The 26729-nt window shown below is 42.8% G+C and overlaps 2 protein-coding genes across 2 annotated transcripts in view; both read right to left on the bottom strand.

Annotated features, from left to right (window-relative positions):
- Nucleotides 1–26729, bottom strand: part of LOC141126683 (uncharacterized) — a 640228-nt gene that overhangs the window by 335460 nt on the left and 278039 nt on the right. The window lies entirely within an intron of this gene.
- Nucleotides 1–26729, bottom strand: part of LOC141129606 (vomeronasal type-2 receptor 116-like) — a 113668-nt gene that overhangs the window by 62784 nt on the left and 24155 nt on the right. The window contains exon 3 of the mRNA XM_073617705.1: nt 6108–6396. Coding sequence (XP_073473806.1) covers nt 6108–6396 — 289 coding nt within the window. The remainder of the gene's footprint in view (nt 1–6107; nt 6397–26729) is intronic.

The raw sequence follows: 26729 nt of genomic DNA, 5'->3' as shown, positions 1-26729 counted from the left end.
GTTTCACCAGCACACATGAACCTCTTGCCTTACGGGAAATTACCTTATAAGCTGTAGATCCGCATTAATACCAGTTGAAGCACACTTGTGGGCTACCTATTTATCCCGATACCAAAGCTGGTAAGAACCAGAGCTATTGTTAAAATTATAATTAATTTTACCCTCTAGAAATGTTTTGTTAAGTTCCTTTGACAGGTGTCTGTTTAAATTTGACTAGTCTGTCAAAACACCTCACACCAATATGAACGTCACATATAGCATGTACCGCCGTCATCGCTGGGACACTAAATACCCTACCATGTGTCCTGTTCTCTTTCTTAGCTAGTTGGGATACTTTTCATCGTTACCCTTGCCAAAATTTATTAAACAAAAAAATATAAATCAACGAAGATACTTCTCTACTCTTTGTGGTTGATCAGCTTCTTGCAGTGGCTGGCGTGGTCTCATCCCTCAAGCTTCTTTATAATGACCCAGTCACCTGGTTGGGAAGAATGTAAACTGGTTATTGTGTCAGGGTCCTGGATGGACTTGTGAACCCTGTGGTGGACCTTTTGAAGTTCATGTTACAGTGATTGCACCCACCCCATCAGCTGAGAATGTAGGTGACAGCTAATGAGGAAAGTACAACTCTGTTTTTGGTTGACCTTCAAACAAACCTCATATGACAATAACCCAGACATCGGGACTGTGGTCACTGCATAACCTGTGCGTGGCTTACCATCTGGGGTATAATACCGGGAACCAGTGACAAAAAGGTTCTTAGCATCTGGGATGGGAGCCTACTTCCCCAGACTGCTGCTTGCTGATTCAAATTCCATCAAAGAAAGACAGTCTTGGCACAAACTTGGTTAGAATTAGAGCGGTTAGTATTGTTGGTTTGAAAATGTGTTATTCTCACCACTCTCATCCCCCTTTCTTCCCTCCTCATTACAAACTGGAGGAAGACATGTAGGGTTTAGAATGGTGCAGAATAAAACAGTGAAAAAGCCTATGATACTTTTACCTTCTTATACACCTGTACACACACTTCCAGAAACTGGACCTGAAAAGATACTTATAAACAAAGGTTACTACTCTATCCTTCAAAGAATGGTAAACAATACAATATGCATGTACATTGGTAAATTGTCACTGACATTTCACAAAACCGACAATAATTAAACCCTCTGTAAATCTTACTTTCACGTTTTTTTCCTAAAATACAACAGCCGCGACACGCAAGAGGGCTGTCACAGGAGGTTCAAACATCTTGTTACCACATACAAACAATAAGACAAAGAGAAACATTTAGATACAAATGTGGGGGAGATATTTCATAGTTCTCAAAAACGAAAAATGAAAAAAAAAATAAAAACGACCAGATGGAATGCTGCCTTCACTCTTTTAGCGATAGAAAAGAATACAATTTGAAAAGCACGAGAGCATTTCAAAATCTTTGCATGGACCAGCCACACAAAGTTCAAAAACAGGCCTGTGTATTTTTAATCACACAAACGTGTACTACGCATCCATCAACTCACTCAACATTACAGATTTCTGAAGCCACAGTCGCGCAACATCAACTCCAGAGGGATACCCAAAATAGTATCCTTGGACCACCTATGTCAATCTTTCTGGGGTTTAATGGCCTTTTTCCTCAGAACTAGACTCCACATGCTCTTGTGCATCCGTCTGACTGTGGGAAGCCTCGCATTCCTTCCCTTGCATGGACTGCCATTGCCCATGGCGATTCAAATCGGCTTATCGTCTTACCCCTGCGTCCAGGGAAAACCCTTGCACCAATTTCGGAGACCACCACCCGGTGCCTTCTTACACGGTGGATTGACAGACTACAAACTAGTCACTCAACTAGAAACACTAAAACGAGGCATCAACTCTATGGCTTGTTGTCCCAAGACTTGGATGCCTCCTGTTTGCTCTCTACCCAAAACTGTATTACAGTATAAACCTTAATTTAATTTAGAAATAAAAATGATTTTGTCCTTCTAAACACAAGTCAAAAGACCCCAAGCCCCTCCCACCAACTTCCTGTTGCACACCTGAGTAGGAAGAGGGAGGGGGAGGGGAAGCCTCAAATAGCTTCATATTTTGTCTATCAAGACATTAGAAATCTTCACTAGAAACATAGACTTCTTTAAAACAATTGGAATTAAATTTAAAACACTTTGAAATGCCAGTATTTTCCCATTGTCCTTCCGAGCACAAATCTCATTTGCTTGTGTAATACTCCAAGCTCCCCCCACCAACTTCCTGTTGATACATAAAATGCTGCATGCCCAGCTCTAAAACCCCTCAAACTGGTTTATTTACATATCAATGTACAGGAAAAGGGAGGGGAGGGATACTGTAGGCTAGCAAACCTTAGCTAAAGCGATACAAGCCTCAAAACAATGAATTGACCTCTGAGAAACTCCCAAACATTAAAAAATTAAAATAACACACACCGCTGTGTACAAAAACTCAGTTAAAGCTAGTCTTGTTATCCACTGAAATTCAGTGCAAAGTAGAGATTTCACTCAAAACCAATTTTCAATACAGAAAATGCAATTGTTTCCTTGAAAAGTATGTAAACAGTACAAAAATAGAATTCACAAAATGGTGCCTAGAAGCCAGATTGTAGCTTAAAGCACGTGGCTTTGCACACACAAAGGAATACACAATGGAGCAGCTTCCCCTATAGGAGGCTCAGAGGTCTTAAAAATGGCCACCGATGCACATGGTGACCAAAACAAAGGCCAGACCCCAACAAAATGGCGCATTTTCCCGCCAAAACTGACCAAGATGGATAAATATTTCAAAGTTCACACACAAAGGAAAAGAAAATGGCTGACCGTAGTCACATGGTAGACAGCAAAAGGAAGTAGCAGACAAAAACCATTTTCCTGCCAAAACCAAAAATTTCTCCCCACAAAATTACACATTTGAGATACTTAATGAACCCTTAGACAAACATTTAAAAGTGTTAAAGTTACAAAAAAAACACAACTTAGGAACACATGGTATCCAATGAAACAACCAAGCCACATAACCCACAATTACACGGCTGTAACATACCCTCTCCTCTCAAACTCAGTTCACATCAGCTTTCACAGGAACAAGACATTGAGAGGTACAAACAGTGATGCCTTCATGTTCTTTTCATAACCATCAAAGTCCACTAACCATCTGTGTCTTGAGTCAATCAAACACTTTACAAAACTCATGTAATCTACTTGTCCCATACATAAGTAATACCGTATTTATCGGCGTATAACACGCACTTTTTTCCCCTTAAAACCAGGGGAAAATCGCAGGTGCGTGTTATACGCCGATCCCCTGCGATCCCGACCTGTCACATTTTCAAAATCGCCGACCGCGATTTGAAAATGGCGCCGCCGGCGCCGAAATACACAGAGCCGGTCCTCGGCTCTTTCCGGCGGCTGTCGTTCATTTTCGGCTCCACTCGTAGTCCCGAGCGGAGCTATCCGGACCTACTCGACTAGGTTCGGATAGCTCCGCTCGGGACTACGAGTGGAGCCGAAAGTGAACGACAGCCGCCGGAAAGAGCCGAGGACCGGCTCTGTGCATTTCGGTGCCGGCGGCGCCATTTTCAAATCGCGATCGGCGAATTTGAAGCCCAGAATGGCTGGGATCACTGGGGAAGGCTGCACTGGGGAAGTCTGCACTGGGGAAAGCTGCACTGGGGAAAGCTGCACTGGGGAAGTCTGCACTGGGGAAGTCTGCACTGACAAGGCTGCACTGGGGAAGTCTGCACTGACAAGGCTGCACTGGGGAAGTCTGCACTGGGGAAGTCTGCACTGACAAGGCTGCACTGGGGAAGTCTGCACTGACAAGGCTGCACTGGGGAAGTCTGCACTGGGGAAGTCTGCACTGACAAGGCTGCACTGGGGAAGTCTGCACTGACAAGGCTGCACTGGGGAAGGCTGCACTGGGGAAGGCTGCACTGACATGGCTGCACTGACAAGGCTGCACTGACAAGGCTGCACTGGGGAAGTCTGCACTGACAAGGCTGCACTGGGGAAGTCTGCACTGACAAGGCTGCACTGGGGAAGGCTGCACTGACATGGCTGCACTGACAAGGCTGCACTGACAAGGCTGCACTGACATGGCTGCACTGAGAAGGCTGCAATGATGGGCGTTTAAATGTAAGTTTTTTTCCCTTCAACTTCCCTCCTAAAAGTTTTTTTTTCCTTAAAATTCCCTCCTAAATTGGGGTGCGTGTTATACGCCGGTGCGTGTTATACGCCGATAAATACGGTAATTACAATTCATCCATTTCTCACATGTATTACAAACTTGTTACACAGCATCAGTCACTTACACACACAGTCTCCTTACACAAAGATTTGAGATACAAATCACACACACACACACAGGCACACACCAGACATACAATCAAACTTACAGCATTATTTCAAAAGACGAAAAATGTGTTCTTTTGCAGAGCAGAAGCTCCCCAACACATTGGAAAGAAATGTCCTAGACTGGGATCCATTCTCCCCCCTTTTCTCACCGATGTGAACTGGGGTTCTGTCTGCTCCATAAAGTACCTGGCTCGCCATTCTGTCAGTGAAATTTGGTTGTACGCAAAGCACATAGCCAAATCTCCTGTTTCTAATCATAATAACAATTTCGTCTAATGATATAAATGCATCTCACCTTTTGATCGTATCCAGCCTCTGCTGTGTGCCCCAGCCATCCAACTAGACAAATAATCACATCCTCATGCTTCCAGTTCCAAAAACACACTGCAGCCAGCCTCCCTCAGCTGTCTGAGTGAGCCACTTTATTAGCATATCAATAGCAAGTCCCAAAGCTTGAGGGTTCGGCCTCCAACAGCCAATAACACCTCTTACAAAGCTTGTGACCTCACAGGATATCAATGATCATATAAGGATTTAACAACACAGGAAAATGAAACAACCAATGAACAATGACTATAGGAGTCTTATGGGTGTGTCTGAGCAGAGACAGGGTGCATTGCATGTTTTTAGAAGCCACATGGCTTTCAAACATTAACCCTGTCTCCAACCAGAACAACCCAAAAGACTCCCATATTTTCGTTGATAGAAATCCCTATTATACATTGTTCCAGAGAAAAGTGTATACCTGGATTATTCTACTGTCTTTGTGGACAAGAGATTATCGGCAGGCGTACACTCATTGGGCCACAAATGTGTTGATCAGGCACACAGGGGCAACATGAGAGAACACTCGTTAAACCGATAATGTCTTTGCAGAGCGAACACACCCCCACCAGACGATCGTTCTGTGCATCGCACAGGGGCCCTTAGCTGGCAGACATGTCCCCACTCCACAAACATTTCTCTACATCCCCAAAGAGCTTTTCACTACCAAACGGATCTCAACCAGCGTTGGTCTGCCCCAGTCAGCTCTTTAGAGGGGGCTACTATTGAACACACACTGGGAGACTTATGACAATACATTAATATAAAATATTCCACAACAGCTGTTGCTAGCTGCATGCACTATGGATCCAGCCCTGAAGACGGTTCAGGAAATACTCCTTCTGATTATGTTGTGACAGATCAGAAGACAGAGAAAATTGTATGAGAGGACCAGAGGTCATCGGGACTGGACCCATCTGTTGATGGACCCATATCTTCGCCAGCCTATATGTTCAGCTGCGTAACTATGCATTTGACGATCTTCTGGATAGGCTGTGACCCCTTCTTACTCAAATGGATACCTAGATAAGAATGAGCGTGTCTCCTGAAGAGCATCATTGTTTAATGTATTTTTAAAAGACATTGGTTTCAAATTAAATTTTTTTTTTTTTTTGGATAATTCGTAACTTCAGATAAATTCGTATTTGTTACGTTCACTAACAGCCATTTGAAAGGAAATTCCAATACCTAGAATTTATGTGTTAGTTATCAGTTAGTTAGTTATTATTTCAAATTTTTGGATTTTCAGATTTTCCTTTCTTATTTTCGAATTTTCGAATTTCCGAAAAAAACTAAAAACGAATGAAACGTAAACAAACAAATTTTTCGGCAGTGCACATGTCTAACTTAGACTGGACTGAGCCAACTATTGAACACAACCTATTATTACATATATGATATATTGCAGTGATCACTTACCTGTGTATACCGGTACAGACTAAGGAACTGGGCCAGCGCATGATTTGTAGGTAAAGAACTGTCACCAATAAAAGCGGCCACTTCTCCATCTCCCTTACAATAATAGTTAGGAGCTTCCTTTTCTCCAGACAATATCTTTATGGCATATCCCAAAGTCTTCAATGGATCATCACAAGTACTGAATATACGATAGCCCAGGGTCACATTGGGCAGAAGATCGGGGTTATTGTTAATCTCCTTGATCGTAAACATCATCACTATCATGCTTCTGTACTCTTCAAGGTCAACACTGCAAGATATGGAGAGGATTTAATACTACATAAAAATGGTTACTTCTGAGATTACCGCAGCCTGAAAAACGAAAACACTTTGATAAAATAATAATTTAAATGTAAACGGCAATTTCAGATTAAAGTAGAACTCTGGGCAAAACTTTTTCTTTCACTTAGGATAGAGCAATGGAGGGTTATAACCCCGGTCAGATTTGTTTTTTTTTTCACCACTTATGTCCCATTGAGGAGATTTCCCTTCACTTCCTGCCCCACAGCCAAACAAGAAGTGAGAGGAAATCCCTGACAATAAAGGGAATTCCATGGGGACCCCTCCACCAGGTCACCATTAGAAGACTACCCTTCCATTACTTTTCTGGGGACAACCCAAAATTTGGGATTTTCTTTTACTTTTAATGATAATGGTAAAGAAGACAAATAGAGGCAGGTATTGCTGTGGTTGGCATTTGAACCAGTGATGCTTTTGTATATTTATAGATTATCATTTCCAACTGATCTCTTCTGTGACTAATGTTACAACGTCCAGCCATTCTAATGCCTCGTACACACGGTCGGACTTTCTGATGGCAAATGTGCGATCGGAGCTTGTTGTCAGAAATCCCGACCGTGTGTAGGCTCCATCGGACAGTTTCCATCGGAATTTCCGTCGCACAAAGTTTGAGATCCTGTTCTCAAATTTTCCGACAATAAAATCCATTCGCGTAAATTCCAATCTTGTGTAGACAATTCCGATGCACAAAGTGCCACGCATGCTCAGAATAAATTACGAGACAGAAGCGCTCGGTCTGGTAAAACTAGCGTTCGTAATGGACATAGCACATTCGTCACACTGCAAATTTTGAAATCTTTTAATGCAGCGTATTCTCTTCTTCTTTAGAATGCTAGAAGAATGAAGTTGTTTTGCTGCTGATATTCACACAGAGTTCTCACAAACTGGTTTCTTTATTATTTTTCGTGATATCATGAATAATATTTTTTTTTTTTCCGTCAGATCTCCATAATGTTTTTTTTTATTTTTTATTTGTTTTTTTTTTTTTTTTTTTTTTTTTACCAAGATCTGCATTTTTTTTCCTAGTGTTCTCCATAATATTATTTCTCGTTTTGTGTGTCAAGTTACCACAACACTATTATCATCTTGTATTTTTTACCTCAAGGAGGTTGGTTGATGTCCCTTGCAAATTTGACATTGTATTTTTGAAATGTACCTGCCTACTCACAAACAAACTGTCCCTTTTGAAGTAAAACACATACCCAAGTATTTGTGAAAAAGAAATAGCCATTTATTCTGGGTCATAACAAAATAAAGAAGAAGACAACGCTGGAGAAACTGGTGAAATTTGCGAAGCCTTTGTACCCCAGGGCACAAATCAATTATTTTACAGTCAAAATTGGTGGCCTGAGGAGTCCATATAATAGTGAGCACAATCCGGTCCAGGACTACAAGAGATCAGGAACAGCAGCAGATAACATATATGTCCCCAGGCTGTGGTCATACAAAAGCCTGCATCTTTTGCCAGACCAGACTGAACCCAGGCCATCACTCTCTGGTTTTCCTTACACGCTTCCTTCCAGGCTGTGGCTCTGGTGTTGGAGGTGTGGCAGGAGGTGGAGGAGGAGGACCATGGTTGAACTTACAAACGTGGCTTTGGCTTGTGAGTTTTCCCCTCAACCCCTTATTTAGGGCTTGCAAGATCACTTCCTCACAGAAGAGGCATTTGCCCTCCTCCATTGTCAGCATTCTGCAGGCTGTCATGTAGGCATAGTCCTTTTGAACAGTGTCAGGGTTTCTGAGGGCCGCAGTAGCCTTCAGAAATAGGCCAATTGCTGCCTCATTCAGGTTACTCCTCTTCCTGGCACTTTTTTGTGGAAGGCCGAGGGGAGTGACCTGTGATTCGGGCAGGCTACTGGGCACAGCCACCTCCTGGCTACCACTTACCCCCGCCACCTCCTGGCTGCCATGTTCCACGGCCTCCTCCTGGCTGAGGCATTCCTGTATATGAAAGAGGAACATTTTTAGTTTTTGGTTCATCAATCTCACACCATTTTCAGCTCATGACTGTTGCAAATTGAATGTTAATAAATAGAAAAGACTATCATTCTGACCCCAGCATTTTTCATTATTGTCCCAAACATTTGTGGCCACTACTGTCTATTGATATGTAAAACACTTTGTGAAATCAGAAATTATTTATCAAAACTAACATATATTTAACATCATTAATTTGACAAACAGAAATATTTTGAAGAATGCTATACCTGATACAAGCTGGGCTCCTCCACATGTTGCTGCCTGGAAGGCCTAGGTTGGTCATCAGAAGCCTCAGCTAGGGGGAAGGAAGCCTTGAAGGAAGACTGGAGAGTGCTGGCCTGGGTTCAGTCTGGCCTGCCAGAAAATGCAGTCTGTCATAGTACCACAGCCTGGGGACATAAATGTCATCTGCTGCTTCTGATCTCAGGGAATCCTGGACCTTCTTGCACTCCCTATTATAAGTGCTCCTCATGCCACCAATTAGGGCCTTCAAATAGGGGATGTCTGCCGTGGGGATCACCAGCTTCACAAATTCCAGCAATTGATCCAGCGGTGCCTTCATCTTTGGTTTATTGTTATAAAAGGGGTGGTTTACCTGCCACAGACAGGGCAGCTCCCTATACATATCAATGAAAATGGGGATAAAGTCCTCATCATTGAATAGGTCCATTTTCTCTGCAAGACGCAACACAAGACAAACTCTAATGTCAGGCGAAACTCTCCTAATCTTGATCCAATATAGGTCTCAATTTATAAGCAATATTGACCCAATATAGGCTTCAATCTATAAGCAGACCACTGATGCACCAACTTAAAATTGTACCTTCGTTATAACGATCGTCACTTTCATTACTTCGTTCTCCGGTCACAAATCGTACGTACGACGCACGCGTGTTATGCTTTATATACACTGCACATGCGTGGAACTCTGCCCCCCTGACATTCTTTCTAGTCTATTTCCTGCCCCTTGTCTTTCGGCGCAGTGGGAGAGCACATGGCAGAGAGACAACAGGTGCAAAGACAAGGCTGGAGCTCCGAACCTCCCGATCCAAGATTGAAGGCCTCAATTATGGCCTTTATAGAGATGGTGGAGACGATGGACATCTTCAAGAGGGCCGACTATCATGGGAAGTATTTAGTGAGATGAACCACTGAAGGCCCAAAGTGTTGCCTTCAAACGGTTGCCAACATCCCGGATTGGTACAGAAAAATAAGACCCTTCGATTAGGGAACTTATATACCCCCAGTATAGTGGGACTTAATAAGCGAACCATACGATTAAACATTGGATAAAAAAGTGTTTTATTTATTTGAAAAAAGCATAAAAACAAGATACATTGGACATAAATCTTAGCAGTATTACTTGTACAGTAGAATTTGCTTTCATATAACAATTTTGTATACTTCCATTTATGATAGGATATTTTCTCTAAGGGCCTGACATGTTTCAGGACGATGTCTCTTCTTCAGAGGCGTATTGCAGAGAGAAAAATCGTATGGGTAGGAGATACATTCTGAAACAACAAATGAAGATAATTTGCAATATGTACAGAAAGAGGTTTTGTAACCCAGCATACCACTGTGTCCACCATACATACCCGTGAAAAGTTGTTCAAGAGTGAAAGATATATGCACAAGTATGCACAGGCATCCAATTTTGGATGGAGCAACAAATTGTATCTTTTAGATAAAAAACACTGGCTGTCAGCTGACCAACCAGTGTGAGATAATGGTTATCCCTCGGCTTCAGGAATGACCTCGCAAAGGCCCCCAAGTGGAAGGACAGCCCAGGAGGGTCCCAGATTAAACCTTGAAAAGAAAGGAGAAAATACAAAAAAACCCTTAAGTAGTTTGCTCAAAACTCATTGATTTGTACAGATATTAACTTCCCCCCCAAAGGGGCTTTCCCCTTCATTTACTCTTGAATAGAAAGCAATGTATGTATGTAAAACAAGTATCTTATATAGTGCAGGATCATATTGTCTTTAAAGACTTCAAATGTTCAAAAAAAGGCTTTTAGACAAATCTACTAAGTTTAAAAGATTGATAGTGCTGCCAACTAATACTAAAAAAGAAAAAAGAAAAAATGGAAAGAAAAACAAGGAGAAAGGGAGACTTTCTGCCTGTATATAGGAATGGAGCAGTTGTTAAACAGCTGAACCGTTTAGCCAAATAAGTGTGAAAGAAAGGACCATAAGGGGGTTTGCTTGTTTTGTCTCATATAGAGAGACCAAATAGCTAGCTTATTTCCATCCCTCGTGGAGTATATCTTACAAGGAGATGTGTCACCCATGGAGCTAGGGTAAAAGATTTTAAAGTTACTTAATTTTTAGGAGCAAAAACGATGCATAAGTAGCTGAAGCGCAAGGCGCTTTGTAGCCTGTATGATAGGATACCACACTGAGCAGGACATCCAGATGTGGCTTATATAGCTGCCGGCGCCTGCGCAGTGAAGTTCGTATCAGAAGTGTCAGCAGAGGAAGAAAAATCACTCTGCAGTGGCGCGCATGCATCAGACGGAACGACGCGTCCAAGGGAGGGCAGATGCCAGGGATCCTGAATAGGAAAACACCCGTAGTCACGCCGTCACCGAGAAAAGCGTCATCGCGCATGAGGCAGAGCGCAGCCACGTACTGGCTGATGATTTCTAATTGCATAGGATCAAGCCAGTGCGATAGAAAGAAAAAGAATATTATTATAACTGATGGGGGCACGGTCACATATATAAAAAGGAAAAGAGGAAAAGGGGAGAGGAGGGGAATAAATGAGAAAAAGGAGAAAAAGGAGAAAAATAGAAAAAGAAAAGAACAATTAAAGAAATATAGCGACCGTGTGAGGAAAGATTGTATGAAAAAAAAAAAACTTGTTTTTAAAAAAATATTAAAAAATAAGAGGAATGGAATGAAAAATCATCCAAAAGTTTTCCTCATTTCCTGTTTCAAAAAACAGAAAGAGGGAGGGCTCCCGGGCGTCCAAAGGATGGGACCCCAGGGGAGGATCTGCACGGCGCCCACCCAGAGCCAAAGTGCTGGGGGAGCGTCATGCAGGTCCACCCCACCGACGCTCGAATACACCGTCATAACAGGTCCGTGACCGGACCAGTCTGCAGCGTAGAAAGATGCCACGCCGTCATCAAGGATGGTTCGATGTGGCCCACGTGCGCCGGGCGAGGACAGATCCAAAGCCGAGTGACTAACAGATTGCTAAAAACTCAGTACAGAGACTCTTTGCCGCTAAGCAAAAAGCCTCTTTGGAATTATCTCCAAATGGTCGTCAAAAATACATCAATCTGGTACATAAAGCATGATGGACATAGCTGGATAGGCAAAGAAATAGATAAACATATATGGCAGTTGATGTAGTACATATATATGGTATATTTATACATCAAATCTAATGACAGAAGTTATGAGGGTAAACATATACACGCTAAACATATTTTATTGGTCATTGTAAATGTACAGTTGTATTGGAGCTATGTTCTGTGAATACAGGTGACATTATCAAAAGATATCCACAAAGAGTTCATCATCAAGGACCTGATTAACTAATCATTACCTTTGGGTGACTCAGAGATACCCCACAAAGCGCACACTCTCGACATAATGCCGGGTGTAAAGTATTAAACGTTCATTCTTTTTCGCACCCCCCTGAGACAAAGGCCTCCAGAAAGGGACGAAAGCTCATCTGGGTATTCAAACCTGGAAATTGTGTTGCATTAAGGCTTGCGATCCAACGGACCTCCCTCTGGAGCAAGACCTTGTTCCAATCACCACCCCTCATGTTCGGATGGACACGGTCAAGGATGGTGAAATGGACGCGGGGAAACTTTCCCATATGATGGTCTCGCACGTGTCGCCCCAGAGGAAGGTCCGGGTCCGCCTGCCTCATGCTGGTGATATGTCGTGCTGCCCTTTTGTGAAACTCTAATTTGGTCTAATTTGGTTTTTACTTTTAAAGTTTCCTACAAAAACATTGGCATCTATTACAAATAGACCCCAATCTAAAACCACATATATCTGCCACACCTACCATCACATTTAGGAAGGCCCGCTCACTGGGGGATTGCCTTGTAAAAAGTGAATATACAGGCACTTTTCGCTCAGATATATGCAAACGACCAGGAACTTTTACATGTGGTGGATGCTCATGTTGTCCCTACATGAACACACAAAACAAATTCAAACTACCCAATGGAAGAATGTACAGGCCGAGACATTTCTCGAATTGCAAGATCCCTGGAGTTGTTTATTTACTAACTTGCCAATGTAGATGCTTCTACGTTGGCAAAACCAAATTAGAGTTTCACAAAAGGGCAGCACGACATATCACCAGCATGAGGCAGGCGGACCCGGACCTTCCTCTGGGGCGACACGTGCGAGACCATCATATGGGAAAGTTTCCCCGCGTCCATTTCACCATCCTTGACCGTGTCCATCCGAACACGAGGGGTGGTGATTGGAACAAGGTCTTGCTCCAGAGGGAGGTCCGTTGGATCGCAAGCCTTAATGCAACACAATTTCCAGGTTTGAATACCCAGATGAGCTTTCGTCCCTTTCTGGAGGGCTTTGTCTCAGGGGGGTGCGAAATAGAATGAACGTTTAATACTTTACACCCGGCATTATGTCGAGAGTGTGCACTTTGTGGGGTATCTCTGAGTCACCCAAAGGTAATGATTAGTTAATCAGGTCCTTGATGATGAACTCCTTGTGGATATCTTTTGATAATGTCACCTGTATTCACAGAACATAGCTCCTATACAACTGTACATTTACAATGACCAATAAAATATGTTTAGCATGTATATGTTTACCCTCATAACTTCTGTCATTTGATTTGATGTATAAAATATACCATATGTATGTACTACATCAACTGCCATATATGTTTATCTATTTCTTTGCCTATCCAGCTATGTCCATCATGCTTTATGTACCAGATTGATGTATTTTTGACGACCATTTGGAGATAATTCCAAAGAGGCTTTTTGCTTAGTGGCAAAGAGTCTCTGTACTGAGTTTTTAGCAATCTGTTAGTCACTCGGCTTTGGATCTGTCCTCGCCCGACGCACGTGGGCCACGTCGAACCATCCTTGATGACGGCGTGGCATCTTTCTACGCTGCAGACTGGTCCGGTCACGGGCCTGTCATGACGGTGTATTCGTGCGTCGGTGGGGTGGACCTGCATGACGCTCCCCCAGCACTTCGGCTCTGGGTGGGCACCGTGCAGACCCTCCCCTGGGGTCCCATCCTTTGGACACCCGGGGTCCCTCCCTCTTTCTGTTTTTTGAAACAGGAAATGAGGAAAACTTTTGGATGATTTTTCATTCCATTCCTCTTATTTTTTAATTTTTTTTAAAAACACGTTTTTTTTTTTCCATACAATCTTTCCTCACACGGTCGCTATATTTCTTTAATTGTTCTTTTCTTTTTCTATTTTTCTCCTTTTTCTCCTTTTTCTCATTTATTCCCCTCCTCTCCCCTTTTCCTCTTTTCCTTTTTATATATGTGACCGTGCCCCCATCAGTTATAATAATATTCTTTTTCTTTCTATCGCACTGGCTTGATCCTATGCAATTAGAAATCATCAGCCAGTACATGGCTGCGCTCTGCCTCATGCGCGATGACGCTTTTCTCGGTGACGGCGTGACTCCGGGTGTTTTCCTATTCAGGATCCCTGGTATCTGCCCTCCCTTGGACGCGTCGTTCCGTCTGATGCATGCGCGCCACTGCAGAGTGATTTTTCTTCCTCTGCTGACACTTCTGATACGAACTTCACTGCGCAGGCGCCGGCGGCTATATAAGCCACGTCTGGATGTCCTGCTCAGTGTGGTATCCTATCATACAGGCTACAAAGCGCCTTGCGCTTCAGCTACTTATGCATCGTTTTTGCTCCTAAAAAGTAAGTAACTTTAAAATCCTTTACCCTAGCTCCATGGGTGACACATCTCCTTGTAAGATATACTCCACGATGGATGGAAATAAGCTAGCTATTTGGTCTCTCTATATGAGACAAAACAAGCAAACCCCCTTATGGTCCTTTCTTTCACACTTATTTGGCTAAACGGTTCAGCTGTTTAACAACTGCTCTATTCCTATATACAGGCAGAAAGTCTCCCTTTCTCCTTCTTTTTCTTTCCATTTTTTCTTTTTTCTTTTTTAGTATTAGTTGGCAGCACTGTCAATCTTTTAAACTTAGTAGATTTGTCTAAAAGCCTTTTTCTGAACATTTGAAGTCTTTAAAGACAATATGATCCTGCACTATATAAGATACTTGTTTTACATACATACATTGCTTTCTATTCAAGAGTAAATGAAGGGGAAAGCCCCTTTGGGGGGGAAGTTAATATCTGTACAAATCAATGAGTTTTGAGCAAACTACTTAAGGGTTTTTTTTGTATTTTCTCCTTTCTTTTCAAGGTTTAATCTGGGACCCCCCTGGGCTGTCCTTCCACTTGGGGGCCTTTGCGAGGTCATTCCTGAAGCCGAAGCATAACCATTATCTCACACTGGTTGGTCAGCTGACAGCCAGTGTTTTTTATCTAAAAGATACAATTTGTTGCTCCATCCAAAATTGGATGCCTGTGCATACTTGTGCATATATCTTTCACTCTTGAACAACTTTTCACTGGTATGTATGGTGGACACAGTGGTATGCTGGGTTACAAAACCGCTTTCTGTACATATTGCAAATTATCTTCATTTGTTGTTTCAGAATGTATCTCCTACCCATACGATTTTTCTCTCTGCAATACGCCTCTGAAGAAGAGACATCGTCCTGAAACATGTCAGGCCCTTAGAGAAAATATCCTATCATAAATGGAAGTATACAAAATTGTTATATGAAAGCAAATTCTACTGTACAAGTAATACTGCTAAGATTTATGTCCAATGTATCTTGTTTTTATGCTTTTTTCAAATAAATAAAACACTTTTTTATCCAATGTTTAATCGTATGGTTCGCCTATAAAGTCCCACTATACTGGGGGTATATAAGTTCCCTAATCGAAGGGTCTTATTTTTCTGTATCATGGGAAGTATGGACCGTACCCAAACCCAACTGTGAGAAAGGCCAAGATCAAGCCTAAAGTTGTGAAGAGTCTGCACAGGAATTTTGGGGTACAGCGATCCAAGGATCAACTGAGGAAACGATGGTCAGACCTCCATATTGAGGGAGCAGGATCAGTACAGAAGAATCAAGAGAGTGCTGCAAAAAAGTAAGTATTTTGTCGTGTGTTCCTATTCTTCTCCCTAACGTTTGTTCTGCTCCATGTGCTTTACTGTTGTACATTTTAAAATGGCAACTTTCATGTTCATGGGCACAGTAATCGATTGTAGGAAACATAGTTAATTCGCCCACTTATAAGATGTTTTAGGCAGATACAGGTTAACTACATTTGTTCATGCCAATTTGTATTAAAATAAGTTTGTTGTCTAGATGGGTTTGTAACTAGAATGAAATGCAAACTTGATTCAGTGTAAGGAGAGGACACTCAGCAGCTGTTTACACATCTGGACGCAGGAGCACTAGTGTGGGACACCGGAATTCAACTTTTTAGGGTGTCCCACAAAGGTGCTCCAGGGGATACTATAGGAGTGTCTCCATGTGTAATACTTTAACAAAAAAGGTAAGTATTCCAGCTTTAGAAAGGAAATAAAATGTTCTTCAGCTTGGAACTCTGCCAAAACAGACAATTGTACCACACTTCCAAGCAATGTTTCATATTCCTATTTCTGCCCTCAAATATCTGTGTGCTAAGTATACCTATTTTTTATTCACATAGGGGAGAAAAGACTCGGGACATCTGAGGACACCAGGGACCCCCCACCTCCTAAAGAAGGGGAAATCCCCACACCACAAGCAGAGGATGAGGAGGGAGAGCTTTAGGAAGTGGGCGAAATTGTCACAACAGGTGAGTGTCTGAGACCACAGTTTCAGGTAAGATATCTGTTCCTGGATATTTATAATACATGGTGTGTTTTTTTTCTTTTAGGTGATGGGGATGTTGTGGAAGAAGAATTTCATCTCACCAGTGAAAGTGCCCAGATCCTCATCAGGGAGAGAATGGGTGCAATCGTGATTTAGAAAATATAAAGGAAAACATCAATGATGTTCAAAAAAATGAAGGGCATCATTGATGTTTTAGGCAGAATCTAAAACACACAAAAATTGTACAGTTTTCTTGTGTATTTTTGAATAAAAAAAAAAACTTTTAAAGTATTTTAAAATCCAAAATTCTGAAGATGCACACAGTGTGTCAACATGTGCTATCGGCCATCACAGGATATCAATGTACACGTTTTGTGGGTGAAACCCCTTCCTCCCAACTCAATTAGGTGAGAGGAAGGGGTTGCACCCCCAAAACACGTCCATTGATTCCTCATGATGGGAGCTAGCACATGTTGACATTCAGCATGGGATCAGGAGGGAAATCGTCAGTTTGAATCCCAATTTTGGTGCATCTTCAAAATTTGGCCTTTACAGGGGTGACATCACCCCATCTGATGAAGGCAATATCAACACAGTTTGGACATACTCATGTCTGATATTGCCTTCACTTTGTCAAAGCTGAACTTTGTAAGTTCCTGAGTTGTGTATGTTATGCTTTGAAACAGGCCCGTTTAACCAAAAAAAGGATATTTACCATGTGAAACAAAAAAAATATACACCAAAGATGTTGTTTTGTTCCAAAACCCTTTTCTAATGCACATGTGAATGTGCTTTGAGTAAAATGTTTTCTGCTCAACAAAGTGTGGCTTCTTCTTTCAATGCTCAATAGCAATTTTTGTAGTAAGTTGGTGTTTACAGTGGCAATGGGGGTTATTTACTAAAGGAAAATCCACTTTGCACTAAAAGTGCAGTTTCTTGTGCACTTTTAAGTGCACTTGGAGTGCAAAGTGGAATTTCCTTTAGTAAATAACTCCCACAGTGCTTTCTAACTTGCCACAATCACGCCATTTTCATGACTCCACATAATTCATTTATGGTGCTGAAAATTATGACTATTTTTGTCAGTAATGCATTACATACATTAACAAAAAAAAACAAGGTGTGTGTGTAGCAGACCCACAACATAATAGTTAGCTGAAGAAGAGATTGCCACCTCATGTATCAAATAAATTACATTAGCACTATTGAAGAAAATGTCCAAAAAGAAAAAGAAACCCAGGCAGCTAATCAAAGGAAATCTTCTTTCAGTTTAAGTTCCAAAATGTAGGATAAAATGTTTCTTAAATAGTTTCTGGCATATCAATGGCCCCCCTACCTGCAAAGTACTCAACATACTTCTGTCTCACTTTGCGGGCACTTTGGGGGGGCAAGCCAGGATGGCCAGCTTGGCACAACTGAGGCCACATAGCTCATTGAATTTCTCCTTAAAGAGTTGTGTAGAATGCAGCATGGAAGGATTATCTGGTTAGGTTTATATTCTGCCATGTTGATTGGCGTAAGGAATAGGCAGAACCGGCTGGCCATTATCCCAAAAGCGTTCTCCACCACTCTTCTGGCCTCATCCATGCCATGTCAATGCTCATCCCGATAGTGCTCCCTGCATGTTGGGCCTCTGTATGTGGCCAGGCTGTGTAAAAGTCTCACACATGTGGTATTGTTATACTCAGGAGTAGCAGAATATGTTTCAGGGTGTGATTTGTGGTATGCATATGCTGTGTGAGAAAAATAACTTGCTAATATGACAATTTTCTGAAAATAAAAAAAGTCTTCATTTTGCAAAGAATTGTGGGAAAAAATTTAAACTTCAAAAAACTCACCATGCCTCTTACTAAATACCTTGGACTGTCTACTTTCCAAAAAGGGGTCATTTGGGGGGTATTTGTACTGTCCTGACTTGTTAGGGTCTTAAGAAATGACATAGGCCACCAGTACATCAGGTGTGATAAATTTTCAGTGATTGGCACCATTGCTTGTAAACTCTATAACTTTCATAAAGACCAAATACTATACACTGATTTGGGTTATTTTTACCAAATATATGTAGCAGTATAAATTGTGGCTAAAATTTATGAAGAAAAATTACTGATTTGCAAAATTTTATAGCAGAAATTAAGAAAAATGCATTTTGTTTACAAAATTTTCAGTCTTTTTTTATTTATAGCATAAAGAAAAACAGAGTGATTAAATACCACCAAAAGAAAGCTGTTTGTGTGAAAAAAAGAACAAACATTTCACACGTGTACAGTGTTGCATGACTGACTTGTCATTCAAAGTGTGAGAACGCTGAAAGCTGAGAATTGGCCTGGTTAGGAAGGGGGTATAAGTGCCCGGTGGACAAGTGGTTAAAATGTCTATTACCTGTAGATTCTAATAGTTCTTAATAACACCACTTTTACACAGTGCTATGTCTTCATAGCTGACCACTTCCTAGCAAAAAGCGATGCTGACAGTGGGAGGAGCTTGATGGCAAAGCCAAGCGATTGTCTGAATGACTGTCTCCAAATCCTCGTCAGACTCCACCCACCCAGCTACAAAACGTCTCATCAGTGGGGAGGGAAATCTGCTGCATTTATGATGGAGTGTCCATATTGAAACTGCATTTCATTGCACCCCCCCATGCAGTGCTTGCCCCCAAATTCACGCACCCATTTCCAACAAGCACATGAATCCATCTCAACCCTCAAATTCTCACTTTTGCTGAATGTCTTGGTCTCTTGAAAAATAATAGTTTTACTGGCAGGATCAAAAAGGAAAAAATAAAGAAGTAAAACAAATGCAGCCAGCACTTCTAATGCCCCGTACACACGGTCGGACTTTGTTCGGACATTCCGACAACAAAATCCTAGGATTCTTTCCGACGGATGTTGGCTCAAACTTGCTTTGCCTACACACGGTCGCACAAAGTTGTCGGAATTTCCGATCGACAACCACGCGGTCACGTACACCACGTACGACGAGACTAGAAAAGGCCGGTTCAGAACCAAGCGCGGCACCCTTTGGGCTCCTTTTGCTAATCTCGTGTTAGTAAAAGTTTGGTGAGAGACGATTCGCGCTTTTTCAGACTCGTGGCTTTCAGATCGTTTTCTGCCGTTCAGTTTGTGCTTGTGGGTTTGTATCTGCTCTTCAGTGCGTGCAGTCAGTTCGTATCAGAGTTTTCTGTGTGATCTTGCCTGCTCGTTGCTGTTTTTCAGGTCGCTCTTCACAGGCCTTGCTGTTCTTCAGTGCGTTCTGTTACTTCGTTCTGAGCAGCCGACCGTTTTCTAGCCATGTTTCGTATGCGTACTCCTCGTAGAGTTCGTGCTGTGCGGGGGCTTGGTGTTGGGGTCCTGACCTTGACACAAGTCCAGTCCATGAACAGGGTGAGGAGGAGTTCATGGACCAAGAATTGGTTGCTTCAGCGTGACCAGTTCTGTCATATGCCTTTGCTCCGTGAGATCCGTGAGAATAATCCTGATGATTTCAGGAACTTTCTCAGGATGACGGACCCCGTGTTTCACCGTCTGTTGGCTTCGCTGACCCCCTATATCAGCAGGCAGGATACCTGCATGAGGCAAGCCATCACTCCGGAGCAGAGGTTGGTCGCTACCTTGCGGTATTTGGCCCCAGGGAGAAGCCTGCAGGACCTCAAGTTCTCGACAGGCATCTCCCCCCAGGCTCTAGGGATCATTATCCCAGAGACCTGTTCTGCCATCATCCAGGTCCTGCAGAAGGAGTATATGAAGGTAAGATTTTTTTCCTTTTATATCACATTTTATTGTATTGAATGTTTGCTAATATATTGTATTACTTTCCTCATTCCCTAATTACCATGATTGTAATATGCTGTGAATGTCCCCTTTGTCCTCATGCATGCTGGATTTTTATGTAATTATTATTTTATGTCCTTCATACATATTTGCCCTTCAATAACCTCTCCAGCATGGTGTCTCCTGCCCTATATTCACCTCATGTAGTCACTTAACAATGTATTTTATCAGCTCCATAGTAGTGCTTTACCCCAAACACCCCCTAAAATGTTTGGAAATGTTATTTTTGATTTAAATTCAGGCAGAGTGCCAGAGGCTTTTTTTTGTGGTGTCCCCAAATTTTTTGTAACCCTCCCTCCCCCAACTGCTAAGTCAGCTGATCCCAATTCTCTATCCTCAATCATCTATCTGCTGACTTTGCCAAACCCATACACACTATACCCACCTCTTTAGTGCTCAGATTTATGGATGAATTCCCCAAAGCATGTAGTGCAAGGGCCTGCCTGTATACTTTCCAATGGTACTGTTTCAAGTTTTTGTATCCTATTATTATCTTGATAGGTAATAGCAGAATGTTCAAATGTGCTAAAATGTGTACAGTGTGTATTTATATCTTTGTATTATGACACTTCTTACCTGTCCAGTGGTCTGCCAATAGTGTAACTAAGGAGGGGCTGTTCCAAGTAATACCCTGTATTTAGGCATTCATCTCTAAATGAAGTGAAGAGGGTTCCCTGTCCAAGAGTTCCCCCCCCTATAATGTTAGAAATGGCCCATGAGAGGGGGGAGGGGGAATATGATAGGTGTACCTTATACTTTGTTGTTGTTAAATTCCCCTTAATAAATGCTATCTGGAGGTTGCCCCATAATGTTTGTGTATAATCTGCTTGCCATGTATCTGTGAAAAAATAGTAATGTTTATTGTTTTTTCCTCAACAGTTTCCTTCCACGCCACAGGAATGGCAGACTGTGGCCTCCCACTTTGCCCAGTGGTGGGACTTTCCTAACTGCGGAGGGGCAATTGATGGGAAACACGTCCACATCGTCCCACCACCCAACTCGGGGTCGTACTATTATAATTACAAGGGGTTTAGTAGTATAGTGATGTTGGCGGTGGTGTCGGCTAATTACGAGTTCTTGTATGTGGACGTGGGGAAGAATGGCCGGATGTCCGATGGTGGAGTGATCGCCCAGACGGAGTTCTACAGGCGTCTCCAGAATGGCAGCTTGGACTTGCCGCCTCCAGAGGACAATGTTGAAGGTCTCCCATTTGTGTTTGTTGCTGATGAAGCATTTGCGCTGGGGGACCACCTGATGCGGCCATTCCCGATGAGGACCCTCACCCCGGAACAGAGGGTTTTTAATTACCGGCTGGCCAGAGCCTGAAGAGTGGTGGAGAACACATTTGGAATCCTGGCCAGCCGGTTCCGATTATTTCTGACACCCATCCATATGGCGGAGTATAAACTGAACCATATAATACTTGCCTGCTGTGTTCTCCATAATTTTTTAAGAAAACATTCAGCCAACTATGCTGGCTCAGTTGGGCCTGAGGCCGGAATTCCAAATCCATCAACACTGACGGCGCTTGAAAGTGGCCGTCCTGGCTTGCCCTCCCTGAATGCCCGTGATGTCCGGTTACGATACCTGGAGTTCTTTGCGGGTAGGGGGGCTATCAATATGCCAGACAATCTGTGACACCTTTTTCAAATAAAAAACAACCAAAAGAAATTCTTTGTGGACATTTACTGCTTGTGTTTGTTTTAGCTGACCCTGACAGAAATGTGTTGAGTGCAGAAAATGTCGTGATTGGGTAACCTTATCAAAAACAGTGTTGGCTGGTACTTCCTAAATGCAAAAACACATTTCACTACAAGTGCACTTGCAACTGCACTGAACCTGCACTTGTAGTGAAAAGTGTATTTGCCCTTAGGAAATAACCTCCATTTTTGCATAAAACAGCAATTACATCACCCCAAAAGTGTTGTAGTGTTGAGACAATAATCCACACATTCTTGAGTAAGGCACTTTTTTATACCTGCACAATCACATGTGCATTTACGAAAGGTTTTTAAAACAAACCAACATGTTTGTTGTATAACAATGTTTGCAGTAGCATTATCAAAAATCGAAATATCCATTTCAGATAAAACAGGCCTGTGTAAAACCAACAAGAAAGCCAAAAAACTTGAACTTACAAAGTTCACATTAGGTAAAACCTGAAGGCTATATCAGACATCAGTATTTAGGAACTGGGTTTGATATAGCGTTCAGATGGGGGTAAATCACCCCTGGAAAAGCCAAATTTGGAAGATGCACACCAATTTACGAATGTCAACATGTGCTATCTGCCATCAGGGGGGATCAAGGGACGTGTTTTGGGGGACCAACCCCATCCTCAACGCTACTTTATAATTGAGGAAAGGGCTGCACCCCCAAAACGCGTCCATTGATCTCCCGTGATGGCAGATAGCACATGTTGGCACACTGTGTGCATCCTCCAAATTTGGCTTTTCTAAACATTGAAAACATTTTTGTAAGATTGGACCACGATAAAACAGGTGATTTTGTGGGGTTTAAATTCGCCCCAAAACATCAATGATGTTATTATTTTTTTTAATAACATCACTGATTTGTTGCTGGATGTTTTGCAATTGGAGATTACACCCCATGATCTCCCCGATCAGTATCTGGGCACTTTCAGATGTAAAGCGTTCTCTCTCCCTCACATCAAGATCACCTAAAAAGAGATAAAGAACAAAAAAAAAGGTCTAAAAAATCTGCCACCATCCATCTCTTACCTGAGTCTGTGGTCGCAGACACTCACCTGTTGTGGTGCCAATCTCCACCACATCTTCTTCTTCCTCCTGCTCAGCTTCTTGTGTTGGTATTTCCCCTTCTTCCAGAGGTGGGGGGTCTCTGGTCTCCTCGGATGAGGGGTGTCCTCCGAGTCTTTTCTCCTCTATGTAAAACAAAAATGGTATACTTAGCACACAGATATTTGATGGCAGAACTAGAAATAGGAAACATTGCTTGGAAGTGGGGTACAATTGTCTATTTTAGCCGAGTTCCAAGATGTATATTTTTTAGTGTCCTTTGTCAAGCTGCAATACTTTACCTTTTGGTACAAGCTTCACAGATGTAGCCCCCCCTATAGTATACACTGGAGCACCTGTGTGGCCCCCCCTAATAAAAATGATGTTCTTGTGTCCCACACTAGTGCTCCAGTGTCCAGATGTGAAAACAGCTGCTCAGTGTCCTCTCCTTACACACAATCTAGTTTGCATTTCATTCTAGTAACAAACCCATCTACACAAACAAATATTTGGCATCCAAGTAGGCCCCAAAAAATGTGTGAAAATGCATATGGCCTAAACAATGGTGTTCTAGAGGCCGAAAGAAAAATGTTTGATACGAACGAATAATGGGCCCATGAACATTAAAGTTGCCCTTTTTAAACGTTACAATTAATAAAAGCATATGGAGCAGAACGAACGTAATAAAGACAGAAAGAATAGGAACACAGCACAACTACTTACTTTTTTGCAGCACTCTCCGGATCTTTCGGTACTGCTCTGGCTCTCTCAACTTCAGGTCCGACCACCGCTTCCTGAGCTGATCTTTAGATCTTCGTACCCCGAAATTCCTCTCAAGACTCCTGACCACTTTCGCCATGATTTTGGCCTTTCGGATGTTGGGGTTGGGGTAAGGCCCATATTTTCCGTCATAGTCGGACTTCCTCATGATGTCGACCATCTCCAACATCTCCCCAAACGACATATTTGTGGCCTTAAAACGTCTCCTTCTGGATCGGGATGTGCCTGGATCCGGCCTTTCCTCCTCCTCCTCCTCGTTGCTAGAATTAGCACGCACCTGCTGTAACTCCGCCATCATGCTCTTCACCCACTGCGCCGAACGAAAAGGGGCGGGGAATAGACTAGAAAGAACGTCAGGGGCGGGCGGAGTTACACGCATGCACAGTGTGTATAAAGCGTAACACGCGTGCGTATTACGTACGATCTGTGAGCGGAGGAAGGAGCATTGGACGCGCCGATCGTAAGAACGAAGGTAAGAGACAAACTTGTGCCTATACTGCTTCTAGATTGAGGCCTATATTGTAACAAGATTAGGAGAGTTTTGTCTGACATTAGGCTTTGTCTTGTGTTGTGTCTTGCAGTGAACATGGATATCTTAATGAAAGACAATGACTTCATGTCAGTATTCATAGAGATGCTAAGTGAGCTGCCCTGTCTGTGGGAGATTACCCACCCCCATTTCAAGAACCAAGCAAAGAGGAAGGCAGCACTGGAGCAATTGTGTGAAATTGTGAAGCAGGTGATCCCCACGGCAGACATCACCTATATAAAGATTTTCATTGGTGGCCTGAGGAGCACATATCTGAGGGAGCGCAAGAAAGTCCTGGATTCACAGAGATCCGGAGCAGCAGATGACATCTATGTCCCCAGGATGTTGTACTATGACAGGCTGCACTTTCTGGCAGGCCAGACTGAACCCAAGCCATCCCTCTCAAGTCTTCCTTCCACGCTTCCTTCCCCCCCGGCTGAGGCTTCTGACGCCCAACCTGGGCCTTCCAGGCCACATGTGGAGGAGCCCAGATTGAGCCAGGTACAGCATTCCTCTAAATATTTCTGCTTGTCCAATCAATGATGTTAACTAGATGTTAGTTGGGAGTACTAATTTAGGATTGTGATTAATGATGCAAAAACTAAAACCATGTCCCTTTTTCATACACAGGGAAGTCTCAGCCAGGAGGTGGCCGGGCCGAGCCGGCTGGCTGATATCAAGGTCCCTCCACCCCCCCTGAAAACAGAAAGTGGCAGGAGGAGGAGTACCCTAGAGGAGGCTGCTATAGCATTCTTTTGGAGGGCTACAGAGGTCCTGGGAGCACCACACACCATGCAGGAGAACATTGCTGCCTTCATAGCCTATAAAATGCAGAGGATGGAGGAGGGCCAAAAAGCCATGTGTGAGGCCCTCATATCGGAGGCTCTGGAGAAAGGTATGAGGGGCCAAATTACACCTCACACACATCTTTGGGATGGTCCTCCTCCTCCTCCTGCAGGTCCTCCTCCTCCTCCTCCCTCTCCTCCAGGTCCCCCAGTCCTCCTCCAGGTCCCCCCAGTCCTCCTCCTCCTCCAGGTCCTACTCCTCCTCCTACCACATCTCCAACTGCACAGCCACAGCCCGGAAGGAAGCGTGGAAGGAAGACCAGACAGTGATTGCCCTGGGTTCAGTCTGGTCGGCCAAAAGATGCAGCCTCTTGTGGTACCACAGCCTGGGGACACAGATGTCATCTGCTGCTATCCGGATCTCTGCGAATCCCGGACCAGACTGCCCTCCCTTACATATGGACTCCTCAGGCCACCAATTTTGATGTTGAAGAATTGATGTCTGCCGTGGGGGTCCCAGGCTTCGCTAATTTCTCCTGTTGATCCAGTGTTGCCTTCCTCTTTGTTTGGTTCTGATCCCTTAATAAAGGATTTTTGTTTTGAATTATACTCTCCTATGTGTTTTACTTCAAAAATGACAGTTGGTTTGTGAGGATTCAGGTACATTTCAAATATACAATGTGAAATGAACAAGGGACACCAACAACAAACAATCTCCTGGAGATTAAATAATAAAAGATATCAATGGTGTTGGGGTAACTTGACACACAAAACACACCCAAAAATATTCTGGAGTAAAAACAAAAATAACATTGAACAAAGATCAGCCTTGGAAAAAATCCAAACGTTAAAGAAAAAAAAGGCTTAAAATCCAAAAAAAAAAAAAAAATTAAACAATATAAAACTGTCAGATGTGACAACTAATAACAATATATTCAGGGAATCCCACTAAAAAAACACAAATAAAACTTTGTGAGAAGTGTGTGTGAATATGAGCAGCAAAACTACTTAATTCTTGTGACATTATAAAGAAGAGAGTGCGCTGTATTAAACCATTTTTAACATTGCAGCATGACGAAATTGCTGTATCCATTGCGAACGCTAAGTTTACCAGAACGAGCTGTCCCGTGTCGGAATTTCTTCTGAGCATGCGTGGCACTTTGTGCGTCGGAACAGGCCACACACGGTTGGAATTGACGCGATCGGATTTTGTTGTCGGAAAATTTTATCTCCTGCTCTCCAACTTTGTGTGTCGGAAAATCCGATGGAAAATGTCCGATGGCGCCTACACACGGTCGGAATTTCCGACAACACGCTCCGATCGGACATTGTCCATCGGAAAATCCGACCGTGTGTACGGGGCATAAGAATTGTTAAGCTTTAATATAATGGGACAGACATCCCGCAGGCCCTAATGTAGATACTACCTTTTATAGATACATCCGGGAGTTGGGACTGCAGGATATATGGCATCTAAGGAATCCGCTTTCTAGTGAATATTCCTGCTGCTCTAGTACCTATCAGACTTTATCAAGAATAGATATGACCCTGGGTACAGACACAGTTCTTTCTTGGGTCTCTAATATTCAATATCTAACCAGAGGTTTATCAGACCATTCACCTATAGTAGTAACGCTAGATAAAATAAAGCCTAAGATTAGGACTAACTGGCAGTTCCCTGCTTTTTGGTTTAAAAT

The sequence above is a fragment of the Aquarana catesbeiana genome, linkage group LG02 (genome assembly GCF_042186555.1).
Source record: "Aquarana catesbeiana isolate 2022-GZ linkage group LG02, ASM4218655v1, whole genome shotgun sequence".
Taxonomy (NCBI): Eukaryota; Metazoa; Chordata; class Amphibia; order Anura; family Ranidae; genus Aquarana; species Aquarana catesbeiana.
The sequence above is the reverse complement of the archived record's forward strand: the minus strand, read 5'-3'. Positions and strand labels throughout refer to the sequence as shown.